The sequence below is a fragment of the Ischnura elegans genome, chromosome 7 (assembly GCF_921293095.1).
Source record: "Ischnura elegans chromosome 7, ioIscEleg1.1, whole genome shotgun sequence".
In the NCBI taxonomy this organism is placed as follows: Eukaryota; Metazoa; Arthropoda; class Insecta; order Odonata; family Coenagrionidae; genus Ischnura; species Ischnura elegans.
The window spans coordinates 23,562,582-23,584,056 of NC_060252.1; the positions used below are offsets into that span (position 1 = coordinate 23,562,582).

Consider the following 21,475-nt stretch of genomic DNA (forward strand, 5'->3'; position numbering starts at 1 on the left):
AGCCAAGCGCTACCTGTTAGCAGGGTACTCTGCTACCTGCTAGGAGCCTGCATCGCAGCGGCGCACAGATCCTCGCGTTAAGGTCACCTCACTTGCGGCAGCGGGAATCAGAACGACGTCACACGGGAGTTTTCCCGGCATTCATACTTAGCCGTCGTGTTTTCGCGCATTTGAAAATTTTCACTTTTCGCTAATCGCGAAAAATAGATATCGTCATTTAAAATTCTAAGAGCGTGAAATACATACTCCAAGAGTAATAATCTTTCGATTTAGGCAATAAAAAAATAATAGGAAACCACCCTATTCGCAGAGAGCATATTGGTTCCGGTAGGGAGAGATTTAATCCTTGAATCCAATTAAATACAAAAGGAAAGTGAGAGGTTCTTCGAAAACTGCTATGAACAAAGCGCTACACAGCTTTAAAACAAATCAGGCTGGGACACGCTAGAGTCTCGGAGATACGTTTTAGGCTTATGTTCCCAGGGCAATTAAGATATGACGTCGGGATCCCTTAAATAATATAAACTTCCTTGAAATCTTAATTTGGCATTGGCCTCTTTATTACACGTCTACTCTATTAAACTTTTGTTTTTTAAAATCCCCCTCTTTTTATCAATAACACATAGCAACGTCCCTTCGAAGAAGCAATTTACAGTGAAAATTTCGCACTCTTCAGTCCACAAATGAATTCTATTTCAATTCTAGAATCTAAAACATCAACCTCGAAAAACATACGTTAACATATAAATTAATACAATCAAGACCCCAAGTAACGACAGAAATATGAAGTAAATTTAAATAAAATAAATAAAAATGGAGTTGGACAAGGCATACGTTCAAAAATAAAAACAGAATCTTTCAAAGCGACACGAAGAAAATTATTTGAGAACCTCACTTTATTTGTAGGTACGGCACATAAGATACAATAAGGAAATATTTTGCCGAACGAATAGGAATACGTTTTTCACCCAAATAATAAAGGACTCACATAAATGCTAAGAGGGACATGAAGTAAATCACTCGAATTCATAATTTCTTTCTTTTTTTTAATTGCTAATGTCCTAACATCCACTACCATACGCCTATTGAAGCAGCTTGTGGAATGCAGATGTGCACATGTAGACCAATACAGCGTCTCACCTGAAATCCCAGAACTGCGGTTGGCTGGAGTCGAGCGACACGTGACTTCGGGAGTAGGTGTTGCCTCGGACATTACCCAGCCACACATCGTATCCAGCATCCGCAAGCAGGTATGCTGAAAATCACAAAAACTTCATAAGCATCACAAAATTTAGTAAATAGTAATTTACCGCGAAAATATTCAATACGAGGTATATCCAGAAAGTAAGTGCTAGCCGTTTTGAGAAAATATAGAGCAAACAATTTTTTTAGGATCAAAATTTTACTGGTAAATGGTAAATGAAAGAGCATATCATTATCTATCTTCCTATATAATTTTCGTATGAAGATTTTCACAGCTTCTTTTATAAATGTTGGTGGTTGTTTTCGGGAATTGCTGCGTGGGTAACATTTTCTTACTCGACGTTTCGCTCCTCCTACTTGGAGCGTTTTCAAGAGAATGGGAGGGAAACCGTTCTCGTCCCGAGCTTATATAGGTTTCGTTAACCCATTGTTGACCCGATTTTGAATTTTCACGGAAGGCGATAGCCGTTGGTCATTAGATTGAACCAAGAACCCTCTCCATATGCGGCTGAGGTTATATCCATCTCCTCCCTATAGAAGTTTTTTGGCCTTTTCGCTATCTCGACGGATTCACGAATAAGACGCGGATGATATTCTTCCGTCTTCGCCAATACCCGTGCAGCGTTAAACATTATTTTATGCCCAGGCCTGGAGTCGTAATGTTCAGTGACCGCAGATGCGTCCCACTGATGTAGTTTCAACGCTCTTTCATTCTCTTTAAGCCTTTGGGAGATAGAAAGCTTGCTCTGTCCCACGTAGCTTCTGCCGCAGCAGCAGGGAACCTCATACACTCCCATGGATTGATGGGGAGGATGGCTATCCTTCGGTGAAGGTAGGATATTTTGAATTTTCTACACCGTGCAGAAGCGAGTCTTGATGTTGCCTTTTTGAAGGATTCTAGCGATTCAATCGGTGACCCCGGAGATGCATGGAAGTTTAGCGTATGCTAATGGCTTCTTCCCTTTTTGGTGGGGGAAGTGGGTTCTCGAACCCACTTTCTCCAATATTTAGTATTTACAGGTGAGAGAAATTGAAGCTCAGAATTTCATCAAGAAGTTCCCCAATATGATAGATAACATCATGAGGAATACCAATTTTGGTAAACAGCTTCGATTTTAGCTTCTTTATACATGATTAGAGATATGTGAAAATCGCTCTTTCATTTTTATTTTATCGCACTTTCAATAACAGTTTATCGCATTTTGTAGTCTATTTTCTATTTTCATCATGAGGTAGATGACGATGAAATGTAGTGAAACGCAGTTATATGACAAAATACAGAATATTTTAAATAATTATGTTGTAGAACAATAATAAATCAAGGGATAAAACATATAGTGGCGGAGGCGTAGCTTGCCCGCGCCCACTTGTAGTTCGCGGCCTCGTAGAGTCCCAGCACACTAGCAGCTGGCCAGTCGCTCACATGCTTTAAGTAGTGAGTGTCATCGGAGCATTTAAACTGCGTTCGTCACAAAATATACGAATTTTTCCGTCGAAAAGGCAAATTTGCGTAGAAATATCTTAAAAGTCCAGTCATCGCATCTATTTCGCATTTATTTGCGCGCATCGCATTTATATCGCATTTATCGCATTTGCGATTTTCACGCATCTCTATCCATGACATTCGGATCGCTTTGCCCGTAAGTGACACGATTGGTTACTTTTGTAAACCCATTTAATTACGCAGTAATTGAAAAAACATTTGGAGGCCAACTTGAGGATCCTTTTATCTATTATTCGTGTTCCATCGTCTTACCAGCCACGAATTTATATTAGTATAATGGGGATCATCTTGGTATTTTCAGGGTGAACAAAATACACCTTGTATAGAATTTTCCTGTGTCCCAAACATAAAAAATGGAATCTAAGTATAAACTAATACGCAAAAATTTCAAATAAGTTCTAAGCGAGTTAATCGTCACCAACTCGAAGCTTCGGGTTAAATCACTGAGAATACGTGAAACGCATCAAGTTAGTATGAGTCAATATAGTTTCCCAACAAATATAGTGGCGCCACTTGTGCTTGTGGGCCAATTATAATTTCCTCAACTGCAGTCATTCCAAGTCCATACGAATGAAGGTATTAAACGAGATCACTGACGTCTACGGCTAAAGGAAAATAAAGTAAAAAAATAGAAGTGAAAGAAAGTACGAAAGAATGCGTTCTCAATACCCTGTAATTAGAGTGAATAGTAAACAAATGTCCTTCTATTCCCTACGTTACCATACTACGCAAACAAATTAATTGAAAGCCCGTAGTGAAATTGTGAAAAGTGAGTTGGAGAGAGAGAGAGAGCATTTTGGTAGAAAACAAAAGCTTCATTTTTTATAAGATTTGCGAAATCGATTGACTATATTCAATGATCTCACTGTTAACATTCTTGCGCGTTATATCCATCGTCGCAAGAAGAACTTAGAAAAATGGAACACGTGATACGCAGCTGATATCTCAACGATAGTGATTGTGGCGCCACTTAATTTTTGGCATAAATTTTCGACCCAAAGTACTCCAGTTTTTAAGAGATTTTTTTCGCAAATAACATCGTAACAATTTTACTACATTCGATCAATGAACACACTCACTTCTGACAGAGTTAAAATTTCGATTAAAGTAAAAAGAATTTCGCGGAACGTACATCTGTGGTCGCATACGGTTCGCTGACTCGTGACCTAAGAATGATAAATCACAAGATACACAAGTCCAACGGTACTAGCGAGTTCAAGGATTTCCAGCATCGTGCAATTCTTATCTCACCTTCCGTAAATTCTGCATAATCGCAAGCATCGTAGATGGCGTGCAGCATGAGGACGATTTTTTTCGTCGGAAATTATCTTTCCCATCCATCTGAGAATTTTTTTTCCATTAAATGCGATTCAGGGTCTGAAAAATCTGGTGAAATTAACGGAAAATTTAGCCAGAGGTTTGGTCGACTTTGAATTAATGGGAAAATTAGCGTAAAAATTTGGATCGTAGTAGTTACTTTTATTCATTTTCGATCCGTATTTTTGGTATAATCCCCTTTCCTAAGTTCCAAATCGTGGACATTGCAAGACACATATATTCGGATCAGGGCGGTCTGGCCAGGTCGGATGGTCGGCGATCGCCGAGGGCCCTGAGGTCAGGGGGACCCCCCACAACGCTACCGTCTATCTTAAGGCGTGTATAAATAAGTAGATTACTTGAACTAAAGTTTTTTTTCCAACTATAAAATTCTAAGTTTTCATTCGCTGCTTTATTTACAGCATGCTGAGATTAAAGTTTTGTATAAAAAATAAAATAAAGGTGTCAGAAGATGAAATAAAATCTAAAACTTTTTTGAAATGGTTATTTTAGAGTTTTTTTTATATTTCAGTGCAATTTCCAGGAATAAATCCGCTACATAAATAATAGAAACATAATAAATTACTTAATTTTATAAGGTGAGGAATTCTCACTTTCCAGGTTATTTTTGTACGAAATTTCTTTAATTTAATTTAAAATAGTATTTATGAGCCAGAATAGCTTTAAAATACATTTCCGGGCATGCAATTTCTTAGAAGGACCCCCGATACTCCCGGAAAGGGGGGCCTCCTCATGAGCCCCAGCCGAGGGCCCCCAATCAACCAACCCCCCCCCCTGATTCGGGAGTCTTTGGATTCCCCTTACCGAGCCCCTTGCCGACGCCGGCGAATATCCAGTCGGCAGAGCTTCCGAGGAGACCGTGCTGAAGGAAGACGACGGGTTTCTTGCCTCCGGCCGTCCTCCGCCTCGGAGACTTGGGCGAGTAGGGCACTCGGTGCATCGTCAGCAGATATCCGTCGTCCGTCCTCACCACGTGCGACTCCGCAGGGTAACCGTACTTGGCCAAGATGTTCGGCTGAAAACAAAACCAAAACATTCAGGATACTTCAATCAACCAGTTCCCCATTCCTCACGGAAAAAAAGTTTAGTTAGTACTATCGAATTCTGATGAAATTTATCAAACTTTTCGGTTCATATGGCACATTGAAAATTTCAGTAAAAATTACCAAACCAGTTTGATAAATTCTATCAAACTGGTTTGGTAATTCACAAATAAATAGAATAGAAATAAATAAATAGAATATTTAAAGCAGAAATAAACAGAAAAATGAACGTAAACAAAATTAAAACGTTATCGCGATTACAAATAATGAAAAAAATCATTACTACCAACCTATCTTTTATGTAAGGCCCGTTTAAGAATCTTTCAACTGCAAATGGTATTGGTATAAACAAAAGAGGAACGACAGACCGTTCGATTGATTACGAAACACAGAAAATTTAAAAGAAAGAAGAGATATAAAAAGAATATTTAAAATTATTGTTTAGTTTTGACATTTAATAACTGCGTCTGCAGTGCGAAAATGATGTGAAATGCATATTATTTTTCAAAAATTTTCCCCAACGGGGGTGGGGGATTGCCACTCCAGGCTATCCCCCCCCCCCCCCCCCCCAAATCATAGTCCTAGTTACGCCACTGATTCGTTCTATGAACGCTGTAATTGACGCACTTGTGCTTGATATGGATACTTTAATGCTAAGATTTTCCGATAAACAGGTCTTTAAGTAGACGTGTGGAGAATATTATGACGAACTGAACTCAAGAAGGAGGTTTCAAAATACATTTCTTTATGATAAGCACACACTGATTGATTCTCCGATACTTTTTTAACAGTACCGCAGCGTATTTATGGCAATAAAATACGATTACAATCGCAAGTTAAAATGTTTCTCATATATCCACAGTCCCCCTGGCCACAATCTCAATGTCAAACCTCCTTTAACCGTGGGTGATGGCAAATCGCAAGGTAGGCGCTGGGACAACATGAGCTTATCTTTCATGTTAGCTTCTCGGAGTTAATAAGGATTTGATATTTTCCTGGAGTTCTGAGTCCTTATGTCGGTAGAAAAGTATTCCATCGAAACGTCGGCGGAGATAGTGAGCCTGACCCGGACGGAAGCCCGTAAAAAAATTCATCGATGCATTGAGTTGGATTAGTTTAAATATTACAGTAAAGTAAACACAATTCTATTGGAAGAACAATTGGGAAAAAATTAATATAATGAAATAATGACACAGAAAAATGTCAAAAAACGAATAGGTAAATATTATGCAATAGAAATATGAAATTCACGAACGAATACAAATACGATGGTTCCCGGCATAACTTTTTGGAATCTATATTTCATTTATAACCCACGTGAACAATTTTGTGCAATTCCACCGGATTATTTTCTTTCACCACCATATTTTCGTCTTACAGCCTACATCGTCAGGTTACGAAACCTATGTCGTGAAATAAAATAATCCTATGGAAGTGTACAGAGTTATTCCTGTTGGTTGGTTGGTTCAGAAAGTCCAAAATATAATAATAATTGTGCATCGATAAATGTTGAAATAAATGACGGTCAAAGAGAGCCGACCTTCCGTTTTCTTTTTTCAAGATAGCGAAGGTGTTATCGGCTCGATCGGGGTGTGTTATGACATTATTGCTTCTACCCCGCTGCCATGACGACGCGACGTGACTCAGGCAGACTGTTTTCATTCCAGAGACGACCTTTTAACCTTCCCTATCACCACAGCTTCCTTCCTACAGTCCTCGCGCCACTCGTCATGGGCTTACAAAACGATTATCGCACGCAGCGTCACTACATAGACACGATAGACACTCTCCGTGACGCTGCGGTCGCTCGCGTGCGCGCCAATTCCCCCCTGCCCCCACCGCCAACAATAACAAACGACACACGATATATCACGCCGGTCCGCACAGCGGTCCATAATGCAGAAAAGTGCACCAGGGTACACTATCGAAACCAAAGTACTGCGATTATAAGTTTTTGAGGTCGCTGATTCCGAATTGGTACACGGAAATAGGAAAAAATGAATTTATCGTGAGGACTAAAAGCTGAAATTGAGTTTTTTTTTGGAATCCCGAAATCTTGTGCTCTGTGGGTGGGGTGTGCTTTACACTGTTGGAATTATGCCGAGCGGCTTACATCCCGAACGGTTGATTCCGATTGGTTGCCATGCGATCGAAATTATTGTGTTTAAAAATTTGCGTTATAAATGTCCACTCTGGCGACGGAATACGATGGCTCACATTGTCATAGGAGTGAAAATTTTCAAACAAAACAACTTTCGACTGCATTGCAATCAATCGGAATCGACCTTTTGGAATAAAAATCGATCGAAATAATTCAAAATACTGCTTATCACACCCTCACTGTGGGGGTTATTCTGAATTTCCGCATTTGGGCTCACATTCGGACTGCGCCAGAGATTTCGTCAAATTCTGGCATTGTTGAGGATAATATGCATTGGTTAGTTGGTTATAAGTATCATTGTTATCATTGGTTAATTTTGACATTGTTAGTCCAATAAAATTTATTGTTAAGAATTCCAATAAGTGACCTACGGCGCGCGAGTAACGGCTCACTCATAAGTCCAGTTCCCACACCAGTGGGAACGGTTCATTCGTGTCGTATATCGTCATTGCCTCGAGCAATGAATGACTCATTGGACGATTCATGAGTTAATCTTAGAAGCCCATTCATTCAGTTGAAGGAGAAGAGTGCCTTATCGCTTTTCATTACCACAGTATATGACGGCGAAAAAACGAACTTCGGACGCGGATGCATTGACTCATGAGATCGGAGTTGATGAAGACGAAGGTGACCACAGACCGATAAAATGAAGCTAAAATAATACCATTATGGCGATGACATCAGTCTACGCAAGCACATGTCTCAGCATAAAAAAACGCTCACGATAACAAAAAAGATGATGGAGTGGCTGAATTCAAGCGATATAAGAAGGAAGTAACTCAGATCTGGAAATACGCAAGAATAAAATATTTCGGAGTCGAGAAGATATTTCAAAACGGAAATGCTTTCGAAATGTGGTGAATGGTGAATATCAAATGGATCGACCGAGTGAAATAGAGGACGTGCTTGTAAGTGTCAAAATCTCAAGGAATTGAACGTCACTACAATCAAATCCCAATTCCCGATCACGCGAAAAATGTAATTTCGGATAATTCAGTGCTTAATATCTCAGTTAACAACGTATCAATTTTAAAATTCTTTTCCTACAAAAGGTTTCTCAGCGTAAGTTAGCATTTAAAGAAGCGTTTAATTGAATTTAAAAACATTTTAAATGCCCATTTGACAATTCGTCTTGCATGCAGCGCGAAAACATGTCATTGCGCGAAGACTCGTTTTCAAGTTTCACGGCGCTATATCACTGTAACATATTCAACATATTAACAGGAATCTTAGGAAAAGAAGTAAAAAAACTTTATATTGAAAGAAACTACAAACACACGCGTAATGAATCAGGGCATTGATATTATATGAAAGGGAAGTCATGCACAATATTTTACAGGTAGTTTATGTTCGCAAAGTCTTCAGTAATAGTATTTAACTCTAGAAGCGCGGAAGGAGTGTAAATGATCCTTTTGACAGTATTAATTACTAAACCCTTATCCACTATCTCCCGGCGAAAATTTTATTTAAGCTCTCTGTAGGGAAAATTGAATAATTTTTCTCGCCTTGTAATGCTGGTTGTTTTTGTTCCTCATTGCCCAACCAAACGTCTCCTTTAATGACTTGTGAATAAAAAAATGTTCCAATGACGCTAAGCGTGCTCTCATTTTTACCAAAAATATACCGCGATCTTAATCAACACAGTGAGGAAAAGTCATTCAAGGAAAAAAAGCTAATATTTTCGTTTTCATACCCTATGTAATACGCAGATGTATGAAGCAATTGTAGGCCCAAAGCCTAAAGCTTATAACTTAAAAATATATGAGCGAAAACTACTTGTAAAAGAGATAAATAATAAGGGGTTAAAATGACCCCAGCCGCGCTAAACGCTATGTGAAAACGTCCACACTTCTGGTGTTAAAGACGAGAAAAAATGAAGACGACCATGCGATTTGTTTCGCAGTACATCAGAATGAGAGGCGATGTGTTTATCGTTCTATGAATGACGTAACACAGGCGAAGAGGGCATTCTGTACAAAGAAGAATCTACGTTCTTGAAACAGAAAAATAAAGACGACCACGCAATTATTTTCACGGCGCAGAATCGAAATTAGACGGGACGGGAGTAACATGTCTTAACCTTTTGATTCCAATATATAAGGAGCGCCACAGTAATTATCTACTTATTGATGTTAATCATCGCTAAGCAAAGAATTAAATATGGAATTGACAATGAAATATTCCAGTTATTTTATAGCAATTCCATTCGCTAATAATGCTGACAGCGTTAATGCTTGGACTTACTTTCGTAATTAACGACAGTTATTTTTTCGGCGGAGTGGTAACCCGGATTATGTCCACGATTTATTTCCAGGGATTATGGCACCCTACCTTTAAATACATTTAAAACGTTTGTGGCACGATTTAATTGACGCAAAGTGGTCCAGAATGATCAAAAGTGCGGCACGGCGTGAAACCAATCGGAACTAAAGAAAAGGACATATTTGGTTTTAGAGGTCGCCGATGCCATATACGGCCTCGGAAATTTAAAAAAATAAATAAATATTTTGAGAACACCAAAAAATCTGAAATCGTATTCAAGTATTTCCAAAATTTTGTAGCCGGGAAAGTCTTCCCAGTTTTGAAGATTTGTTCAATGAATTATTTTTGTGCCAAAACATTTTTTTCTCGCAAGGCAAAGTACACCATAAGCAGGAGCTATGCTAGAGTTTGCCTTCATTTTTCTAACATTATTTCCGAAAACTTCTGAAATTCATGAACATTGGAGATTTACCTAAATTAGTTCTCTTTGCAAAGTAAGATGAAGGAAAAATTGTTCGGCAACTTTTCCCAACTGATTAAATTTCTCTTTCAGTCCTGTACGCTATTCTTTTTTTCGTAAAAAGTTATGCACAAGAAAATTACGCTTATTTTAACATTAAATTTTAAAGTTGATGCGTAGTTTTCCACGGCGTTGTCTAGAAGATGTCTCCATGCTTCTGGGTTTCACCGCGTGGATTTTCTTTGCGACGACAGTTTCTCCGGTATTCCAACCGGCGTCTTCAGGTCGATGTCGGGATTCAATTTTTGGTGACTTATATAGTGCACTCTTGGGGCCAATTTTAAATGCTGGAGGCTGATTGGTCCCCCTGCTTTTTTCTCGTATGACCCTCTTGACGAAGCAACAGTTGTTGCAAAAGAAAATAGATATTATCCCAGGCTAGTAAAGGAGGCTTTCGAAATATTCAAGACACCTGAAAACATGAAAGGAAAAGACCGCAACCCTCTCCACAACTCGTGAAAGAGGGTCATACGAGAAAAAAGGAGGAGGACCAATCAGCCTCCAGCATGAAACATTGGCGCCAAGAATGCACTATAAAAGTCACCAAAAATTGAATCCCGACATCGACCTGAAGACGCCGGTTGGAATACCGGAGAAACTGCGTCGCAAAGAAAATCCACGCGGTGAAACCGAGAAGAATGGAGACATCATTAAATTTTAAATGTGACTTATTTTTATATTTCCAGATAACCAAACTCAAATAGAATTAATTGCAGTGGTGATATAGCCTTCTGAAGAGGAGACTTATTTATCAAAGCACTGTGAAAACATTCCCGAGTGCGCTCACTTTCAGACTGGCCTATTCCCACCATTGAATTCCCACGGACTCGTCACTATCACTACTAGAAGTAACACGGATTTTCCCAAAACCTCTTTCCCATCAAATTGTTGGAAGGTAAGTTCATTTTTGGGCCTTATTTTCGGCGTCTTATTTTGCCTCATTTTCGGCACCTCAGCACCACTGTACAACTTTCAGACTAGAGACCAGGCAAGTCGTTCTTTTCAAAGATTCGATCTTTATTAATCAAGTCACCAGAGTGATGAATCACTTCGTTCTCGTGATTCTCAATGAATCGAAAGTGAAATGGTTCCAGTGATTGAGGTGGAGTGCCTGGAGTGACGGGAGGTAGGGATCTCGGCGAATGAGGACGTGTGCCTCATTGCACCCACTCTGGATGCAAGGGAGCAGAGGATGCAGTCGGTGGTGCGGGTACCCATCATCCCAAGTTCAACGCCCACCAACTTCCCTCTCAACGCCATCGATATCATACAACTCAGAAGCTGAAACACGATACAAACTCCCGTAGGGGTCAGTAAACCGAGGATTGGTTTTGAAGCACATCCCAACACAACTTACACAGTCGGGCACGCAGCCGGGTGGAGGAAAGGGGAGCGCCACCAGTAGAAAAGCCCAAGCTTAAGAGCCCTGAGCATATGATTCAGCCTCAATTTCCCTTGAGAGCACATGTGTTCAAAACTCTTATTTGAAGATTGAGCGGGCTACTGAGGTTATTTACCGCTATAGTATAGTTCGTTTTTTCTATTGAACATAAAAATCGTTATAATTTTGTAAAAATACCGATTATTAACCTCTTTCGGAGGGATACCGTAGCCGTATGCTGTGCTGAATTGTTCCACCAGTTATGGCAGTTCGAAGACGGAATATTCTTTAAGCCGGTGTCCCACGGTCAAATTTGCATCAAAATTTTTGCATCAAAATTTTTGGTCAAAACATTTTGATGCAAAATCTCGGTGGATCTCTCTCCCGGATCTCGATGGATTCCTTTACCAGTCTTTCCCAGAATTTAGTCTCACGGCATAGATTTTCACGCGGTGCCACTTCACCCTATGGTTGTATTCAATGGCGTGTTCTTCAACCGCGGATTTTTCCGGTTGGCATATCCTTAGGTGCCTCTTATGTTCTTTGATCCTGGTATTAATGGTTCTCCCCGTTTCCAAAACGTACACCTGCCCACACTCGCAAGGAATTCGGTAGACCCCTGGAGTTTCAAAACCACAAGGATCCTTGGCTTAAACAAAAAGGTCTCTGAGTTTAGAGCATGATCGGAAGACGGTTTCAACACCGTGTTTTTGGAGGATCCTTGAAATTTTCCCGGACACCGTAGACAGGGAAGTATGGCTGTAAGGATGGGTTTCGGTCTTTCTTCTTCTTTTGAAGAGCCTTACGGCCGTATTCACCGTTTCCTTAGTAAGCTACTAACGCCCAAGTGGCGTTTTAAGTAGTAGCATACTAGAAAAATGGTATTCATAGATCGTTAGTAAAGGCTACTAAGCTTAGTATGCTACTATCTTAGTAGCCGGTTCTTAGTCGCCCACCTTCCTTGTCTAAGGGAGCTACTAATTTTGGCGGATAGTTGTAGATGATCGAACTCCGGTTTTATTGGTACACTTTTATGGATTTTTTTTACAGAGGTTGTTATGGCCATGCAGCGATGTGAGGAATCTATTCATCTCCATCTACATAATTCCCCTCGAGCCACCTCAAAGATGTTTGGCAGGGGGTGATCAATCACCAGCATGCAATTGGACCTTCACATGCACACCACACGGTACAAAAACGTCACGCATACAAACAAATTATTATACCACATTCATGCAAAGGCAAAACTTGCGAACTACTCATTAAGGTTATCTGCCAATAAACATACAAGACCATAGAAACATATAGCAATGCTGACCTCTAATTGCAAGTATTTTAAAGACTCGGCATTTGATATTTGAATCCCGTTAGCAGTCTCTCTCCTTCTTGAAGATATATCCTTATCCCAAAAATTCATCATCATTCACTTTTCAAGCTTTAATTCTAACTCTCAGTTACTTCACCATTGACTTATAGCAGCGAGGTAAATTTCCAATGCACGCGATTCAAGATAATTTCAAAGGCTATTTCACCCTTCATTCTAACGTGACACGTTATTCGAAAGGGCGCCCTCACGATGCATGTATTATTAATATCTGCACGAAGACTCCGGTGTCAAGTTCACCAAAACCCCTTGACCTTGGCGTCACTTTTGGCGTTGAATTTCAATGTAGACACGCATGTCCCATTCCATTCACGGGCCCTCATTAATAGGCAGCGGGCAGAACCTTCGTCACTGACAAGTCATCCTTCCATTGTGTGCGGTGTTTGGGAGGAGTTCATTCACGCGCCCGACAGACTTCCTCTCCTAACGGTGAGCGTAGTAGGTGTGTAAACGTGTTCGACATAATTCCTTCGCCTGCCGCATGCCTGGCCCGCCTTACGCAGCGGCGTAACTATGGGGGGATGAGGGGATAGACCCCCCTACAAAGCCTCAGAGAAATTTAAAAAAAATTTTAAACTATTGTCTTGTTTTGACTTATGATAACTGCATCTGCTTAAAGTAAAAATTTAAGTGCCAAAATAATGTAAAATGTATTTCCGGGCAAGTCATTTTTCAAAAATTTTCCCGGACCTCCACGTTCTTTGGTGGAGGGGGGGGGGGGGGTCGGTACCCCAGGCCATCCCATTCCTCCTTCAAAGCATTCTTTTAGCTACGCCATTGACAGGACGTATCACTCGGTATCACTTACGCTCGACCAGTCGCTTTCCAAAAAAGACATCTTAGAATGAATAAAACATGGATATATGTAATACTTAGAGATGCGTGAAAATCTCAAATGCGATGTGCGCAAATAAATGGGACATAGATGCGATGACTGGACTTAAATGATATTTTTTGGAAATTTGCCTTTTCGACGGCAAGATTCGTACATTTTGTGAGGAGCGTATTTTAAATTCTCCGCTGACACTCACCGCTTAAAGCATGTGAGCGACAGGCCAGCTGCTAGTTGGCTGGGACTCTATGTGGCCATGAACTACAAGTGGGAGCGGGCAAGCTACACCTCCGCCACTATATGTCTTATTCCTTAATGTATCATTGTTCTACAACGTAATAGGGTAGTTTCCTTCATCAAAGAAAACGAAAGGCATTGATTGCGATTCGTTACCCACCATTAGTGTATGCATAATACACAAATTATTTGGTTTTTGAAATACCGGTTTAGACGAATGGCAAGAGTCAAATTTTATCCTCATTTGAAAAAGGCCAGATTGGCGCCCATGCGATTCCACTCCACGTGACGTCACAGGGACCTAGTTTCTACACGAGAGGATAGGAGTTATACATCGTCTGAGGTTACCAATGCATGCATGAGGCACAGAGCTCAGGGATAAATGTCTTAATAATCACCTATTAAAACTGGCTAAGGTCGGAAAGTTTTCTTTGTTTGATAAGGTATCAATAAACCTTTTTTAAGCCAAGCGCTACCAGCCAGCAAGGTACTCAGCTACCCACTAGCATCCTGCGTCCTATCAGCGCTCAGATCCTCGATCAAGGTCACCTCACAAGGCGGGAGGGGGAACCAGAAATGCGTCCACGGACTTTTTCCCATCATTCCTACTTACGCGTTGCGTTTTTGCGCGCTTGAAATTTTTCACTTTTCATTTAATCGCGAAAAATAGATATCGCCATTTAAAAATCTAAAAGCGTGAAATACGTACTCCAGGAGTAATAATCTTTCGATTTAGGCAATAAAAAAATAATAGGAAACCACCCTATTATTTAAAATATTCTGTATTTTGTCATATAACTGTGTTTCACTACATTTGATCGTCATCTACCTCATTATGAAAATAAAAAATAGACGCTACAAAATGCGATAAACTGTTATTGAAAGTGCGATAAAAAAATGAAAGTGCGATTTTCACGTATCCCTAGTAATACTGAATTGAGAAGTCAACTCTAGGAAAAAAATCGATGTTGTTAAGTAAAAAACTCAAATCAATTTCAAATTTCTATGCAGTTCGTTAGGCAGTTTGCTATTAGTAATGCAGAGGAATGATATAGGGCTTCGGGCATTATCTAACATCAGCGTGGTGTTCGTTCGACTTTGAATCTCATGGAAATTTAGTGTAGACATTTGGAACATGCAGTGTAGTAGTTAATTTTTTCATGCGGTTTACACCTGTGTTTCGTTAACACAAACCAAAGGGACTGCATTGAGGAGTCCCAATTCCATCCCATTGAAGATTGATTTATGTAGTCACTGCGGTTGCATTTTAAATGGCTTTCGAAAATGTCCGCGACGCGGTGATAAGTGCAATGCGATCCATTTTTTTTTTAATATTTTACATTATAATGTTCGTAATAGGGTGGTTTCCTATTATTTTTTACTGCATAAATCGAAACATTATTACTCCTTGAGTACGTATTACACGCATCTACATTTTTAAATGACGATATCTATTTTTCGCGATTAAATGAAAAGTGAAAATTTTCAAGCACGCGAAAACGTGACGGCTACGTATGAATGCTGGGGAAAGCCCGTGTGACATCATTCTGCTTCCAGCTAACGCCGTGTGAGGCCTCCTTGGTGCGAGGTTATGAGCGCCGCTTATACGAGTCAGGCTGCTAGCAGGTAGCAGAGTATCCTGCTGGTAGCGCTTGGCTTAAATAAGGATTATCAATACCTTATCAAACGAAGAAAACTTTCCGACCTTAGCCAGTTTTAACAGGTGATTATTTAGAGATGTTTCCCTCAGCTCTGTGCCTCATGCATGCATTGGTAATCTCAGAAGATGTAAAACTCTTATCTACTCGTATAGAAACTAGGTCTCTGTGACGTCACGTGGAGTGGCATCGCATGGGCGCCAATCTGGCCTTTTTCAAATGAGCTTAAAATTGACCACTGCCATTCGTCTAAACCGGTATTTCTAAAACCAAATAATTTGTATATTATGAATACACTAATGGTGGGAATGGAATCGCAATCAATGCCTTTCGTTTTCTTTGATGAAGGAAACCACCCTATTGCGAGGAATAACATTGAAAAGTAATGAATTTAATAAATCACACAATCATGAAAGTAAACTTCGGTTTATATACCTAATTATAGCTTATTTCCCCGTGAATTTCGGATAATTTGTCCGCCAGCAACGCGAGTGGCGACTTTTGTAAACCTATTTAAATGCGCGGTGAATGGCAAAACACATTTAGAGGAATAATTGAGGATCCCCTTATGCAATATTAGTGACAAAAATATTAAATCTGCAAAGAAAACATCTCATAATAATAAAATGATATGCAAATAGTATGGTATTGATAAGTGCACTCCGGTAAAAACACCGAGACAATTAAGGAATCACTCCACTCAATTTCAACGAAGTGCGTATCTACCGCAGCTGCATCTTATCCATGTGACCGTTTCTGCCATAGTAATTGGACTCCCATCTTGAATATCAGGCATATTTTTAACGGTGAAAAAATTAAATCATACCTTAAACTGGTCGGTTGAAAATTTATCTTCCGATCCTATTTAATGATTTAACCTGAGGCACGACGATTATTCAACCGCGCGAAAATGAGTTCGATTTCCGCGTTAATTTTAAGTCGACTAACTTCAGATTGCAATATTGAAGAGCAGTGTCTTTTCTAACGAAGTTAGCCATATCTTACGGACGCCAACATACTACGGAAGATCAGACCATATAAATAAAATTAGAGAGATAGACTGTAAAACAGACAGATTCCACGATCAATAAGAGATTATAACGGCAGCGATTGAACTGATAAATAGTTAGATGACTTGTAGTGTATCCCACTAACTTATGTAAAACTTAATGCATGAACTTCATCCAAGGTGTCATCTACATCTACGTCTACAAAATACCCGGGGAACCACCTCTAGGGTGTTTGGCAGGGGGTGATTAATCACCAGCATGCAGCATGCAATTGGATTCCCAGATAAACCCTATAATATAATAATATAATATAAAACCTTAAAATTTCTAACAGCATATGGCAGTATAATTTGTTAGTATGCGTGACATTTTTGGACTATGTGGTGTGCATGTGGGAATCCAATTCCATGCTACATGCTGGTGATTAATCACCCCCTGTCAAACACCCTAGAGGTGGCTCGCATGGTATTATGTAGACGTAGATGACACCGAGGATGAAGTTCCACATGAAAAAATATTTGGCTTAGCTGGTATTCGAACCCGGATCACCCGACTGCCGGTCAAGCTTACTAGCAAATAACACCACCAAGCCAACTTCTCAAAGCGAATTTCATGCAATGCTTCTCGCAAGAACTTTAGAAAATTGAATTTTGACCAGATTTCACCTTGGCCGAGACGTTTGGCATGTATAAAAAAACTACCTGGTTTTACTCCAAGGAATGCCGCCTAATTAATTATGTGGCGCCCATGGGTTCTTCCTCTTCGTGACGTCCTTTTCGCTTTCAACCATGGCCCGTGCTTTGACTCGAGGGGACAGTGAGAGAAAGAGAAGGTTAAGTCGCTCTTCTGAAGTTACTGGCCTTGAAAATTGCAAGAAGACCTTGCTTTACCTCCGATTGGCCCGCACGCAGCATGCACAGTGGATGAAAAGCGTTCAATATCTAGGCTTAACATTAGACACGAGTGGGGACAAACAAAATTCGGACGAATCTAACGATGGGATACGTAACGCGAAATTTAACGCGTTTTTCATGCGAATGCCGGAATTTCATTTTTATCGCAAATTTCAACTATTCAAACGCGATTTTCATCTTCTTCCATTCTTCTGTTAATTCTTTCGCCACTGATGTTATTTCGAAACGTACGCAAGCATGTTTTTCCGTTAAACTGATGATCTGGATAGTTTTCTTTTCAATTTTTCAATAATATGCTGTGAAAGGAATAGAAAATTTAGTACACATAGAAATTGACGATTGCTGGCAAATTTTGGTGTTTTGCCAAAGAGAATGTTCGACGCAGGCAATTTCCTCGCAAATGGAATACATATGTTTCGAGGCTCAAATTTCTTTGCATTTAAAAATACATCCGTAAATGATTAAAGATTAAAATTTAAAGAGGACTGGTAAACTCATCTGATGGATTTATAATGACTTATGAGAAATTATCAGCATATACTCCAAAAAAAATACACGCGAATGAGTTTTTGAAAGTGCCTTTCTAGTCGAAAGGATGACAACGAGGTGGTAGTTTATGGAAAATAATTGTAGACGGTAAAAGTAACTAACACAAAGTAAGTAATACAAGTTTAATAAAAGATGCCTTTCTTGTGCGATAATGCCTACGGTATTTTTCCAAATACGTAGTTCCTTTCATCACCTTTGGTGGCGCTCCAGTTCTCATCCCAGGAAATATTAACAACACAGCGTGTTTAAAGCTCCTTGTCGTCGACGGATGTTGAAATCGACGGTTAAGCAATTTTCTCTCGCAGTATCATATTCAACGGGCTTACTTAGCCGAAGTGGTAAAAAGACCGCAAAAACTTGCGAAGCGGAATTTCGACGAGATGGTCTTATAGTGCTGATGACAAAACATAACTTGTAATACTTTTTCTAAAGTCTCGTGAGAAGTGAAGGAGTGCTTCACAAAACGCATTATATGAGATCAACAAAAGTACAATGATGAAAAAATTTATCTTTTTCATATACTAATTTCATTATTTCATGGTTAATGCAAGCATAATAGGTTTCTAGGAATAGTGATAAAATGAAATAGTGTAATCTCTGTAAATGATGCGTTAGGACTCATTCCTCTTTACTTCACTTAAATTAGGTGGCTTGTGATTAACCCCTAGTTCATTTTTATTCCTTGATAAGTATATGGCATGCATTTTGTATACAACGCAGATTTTTTGCTTAAATTTACTCGAGTCAATGCATAATTCAGAGCTCATATGTGGATCAAAACGAAGATGGCACCTCATTAATATTTTTTATGTTATCATTGAATCACGTTTATGGGAAAAAAACACTTTTGGTCGTGAAACAACAACGCCCCCTTTAGCTCGCCTACCGACGTGAGACGCTATGGCCTCATGAAGGCAAATTATCGGGGGATATGTGGATAGTAAGTACAGAAACGGACGACAGCGAACAAAATATATTGATCGGGTAAAGAAGAATGTGAAAAAGCAGGAATACCTAGGTGTACAAAGATTTGCTGATAAGAAAATTGAGTGGAGAGATACGTCAAACAAATATTAGGAGTATTGACCAGTGAGGATGACGAACATTTGACAAGACATTGGACTTGAACAATCACCTTCTTTGACTGAAAGGTAAGTTTATTGGGTGAAGGACAAGCTTAATACTTACCGTGCTGACCTAAATTCCTTTCCTTTATTTTGTAGTATAGGTTTTCTTCCCTTGAGACATCTTTTTATTTACAAGGTTTTACGTCGAATTTTCATGAGAAGTGGAAATACGGGGTTATTATTATACAACCGTCCTTCCTTCACCCTACGAAGATCACGTATTAGTTTACCAAGCCCTAATCTTACGCAGCATAAACGTTGTTTCTTGTTTATACGCCCAAAAGTGTATAAATTATTACCTGATTCATGTCTGAAAGCAAAAACTAATAACGCAATTATGAAAAAATATACAGTCTTGGTTGTTTAGAATGCAAAGTATGGAGGATATTTCTCTTTGATATAATACCATGTAATACATACTTACTTCAATTCAAATGCTGTGCCTAAAATGTTTCTATGTCAGCATGACCCTATGTAAATGATGGTAGCCTTAGAACACGTTGTCCATAATGGCTACCTAAAGTTACTCTTTTTAAGTAATGAATTCTATTCTGTACTTTTCATTTTTTGGATTAATGAAACAATTTATTTATTTATTATTTATTTATTTAAATACTGTATATCTGTGCCCAATTACTGGTAATTTTTAATACGCTTGTGTTATTTCTCAACAACCAACCTTTGATGCGAGGAATAGGTGTTTGGCATCATTTTCAATAATGACTTTTTCTTTTGTCTTTTCCATTTGTTTATTTAGAGATTGGATTTAAAAGTTTACCACATTTAAAAAAAAATGGCAAACTACGATTTTTCAAAAGACGGATGGCGTAATATTACGCCAATAGCACGCAAAGTGTTAAGGCCAAGATGAAGACAATGTCCTAAATGCAATCCATTCCACTTTATCCCCCGCCCCCGCGGCGTAATTGCGTGGATTACCAACACAAGGCAGGATGGAAAAATAAGAGAGTTTAGGATGGTAGTGGAATTTTTGAAGGATGAGACCGTCAGCTGACCCGTCAACTGTCAGAAATCCGGCGTCGGCATTAGCCTGCTCTTAAAGAAAGGCGCCAAGGGGATCACGGCTTAACGTTCTATCCGACGGACGGACTGTTGTGCTTGAAATGTCCATCACACATCATTCAAGCAGATATCCGGCAGTCTCTGAAAACTCCCTGCCACCGCCGGAATTCGAACCCGAGCCCACGGGATGGGAAGCCAACACTCTAGCTACCCGACCAACCCGATTTCCTATTTGAAGAGAAGACACCAAAATCAATATCCACGATTAGACAAGGATAAGGCAACCGTAAGGCATATAAGATTAGCAAGGTGACGCCGGTAAAAGAGTTTATTTAGAAAGAGACTGTTAGATAATATCAAGGAGTGTGTGACAACGGAAATGAATCCATACGACAACTCAAGGGCATACCCAGCGAGGGGCAGCTGCCCCCACATTGAAGGAAAAATCGCAAATGTCCTTAAGGAAAATAATATTTTTTCAAAGCGAATAATTTAAAAAAACTAATAAAGAGCTGCTAAAGTTTCCTTAAAATGTTGATTTCATTCACCTTTTCCATGTTTGAATCTTACCTACAGCTTGAACAACCATGGCTAGCCCCCCTGTTACTTTTGATCCTGGGTACGCCCTTGCGACAACTAACCAAATTTGAGGACACGAGTGGGGACAGATTAAAGAGACTAAAATAAAAAAGAAATTATTTTAACGGAAGCAAGGACGTTCCTCTTGAAACGAGGAGCGTAAGACGCGGCAGAAAAAGTCAGCCTCTAATGAGCCAAGATCACGTAGCAACAGGGGGTGGTAGGTAGCCCTTTCATTATGTACCACCTCGTGTATGTGTATGTGGATGAGCTGCTTCAGAAATGCTCTTCACATTTGACGCAGTTAGTCTTAACATCAAGGCGGACCACTGATCTCTAAACATTTATCAGGGAATACAAACACAAGGCAGGATGGAAAATAAGAGAGTTTAGAGAGGGAGTGGAATTTGGAGAAGGCGACTGTCAACTGCCAGAAACCCGGCGCCGGCGTTAGTCTGATCTTAAAGAAAGGCGCCAAGGGGATCTCGGCTAAACGTCCTATCCGACAGACGGAGTGTTGCGCTTGAAAAATTGGACCCCAGCCGTGAACATAAAAAGAAGAAAACAAAAAAAAGGAGATGCGCGTTCGAAGTTATGTCCAGAATTTATTAAATAGGGTAGTTTCCTTCATCAAAGAAAACGAAAGGCATTGGTTGCGATTCGTTACCCACCATTAGTGTATTTATAATATACAAATTGTTTGATTTTAGAAATCCCATTTAGACAAATGGAAATGGTCAATTTTAACTG

The 21,475-nt window shown here is 39.6% G+C and overlaps 1 protein-coding gene across 1 annotated transcript in view; it reads right to left on the minus strand.

The window, feature by feature from the left end:
• LOC124162398 (lipase 3-like) overlaps nt 1–21,475 on the minus strand; it is a 40,610-nt gene that overhangs the window by 10,239 nt on the left and 8,896 nt on the right. The window contains exons 2-3 of the mRNA XM_046538922.1: nt 4,850–5,060; nt 1,141–1,255 (exon numbers count right to left, since the gene is read on the minus strand). Of these exons, the coding sequence (XP_046394878.1) occupies nt 1,141–1,255; nt 4,850–5,060 (326 nt within the window). The remainder of the gene's footprint in view (nt 1–1,140; nt 1,256–4,849; nt 5,061–21,475) is intronic.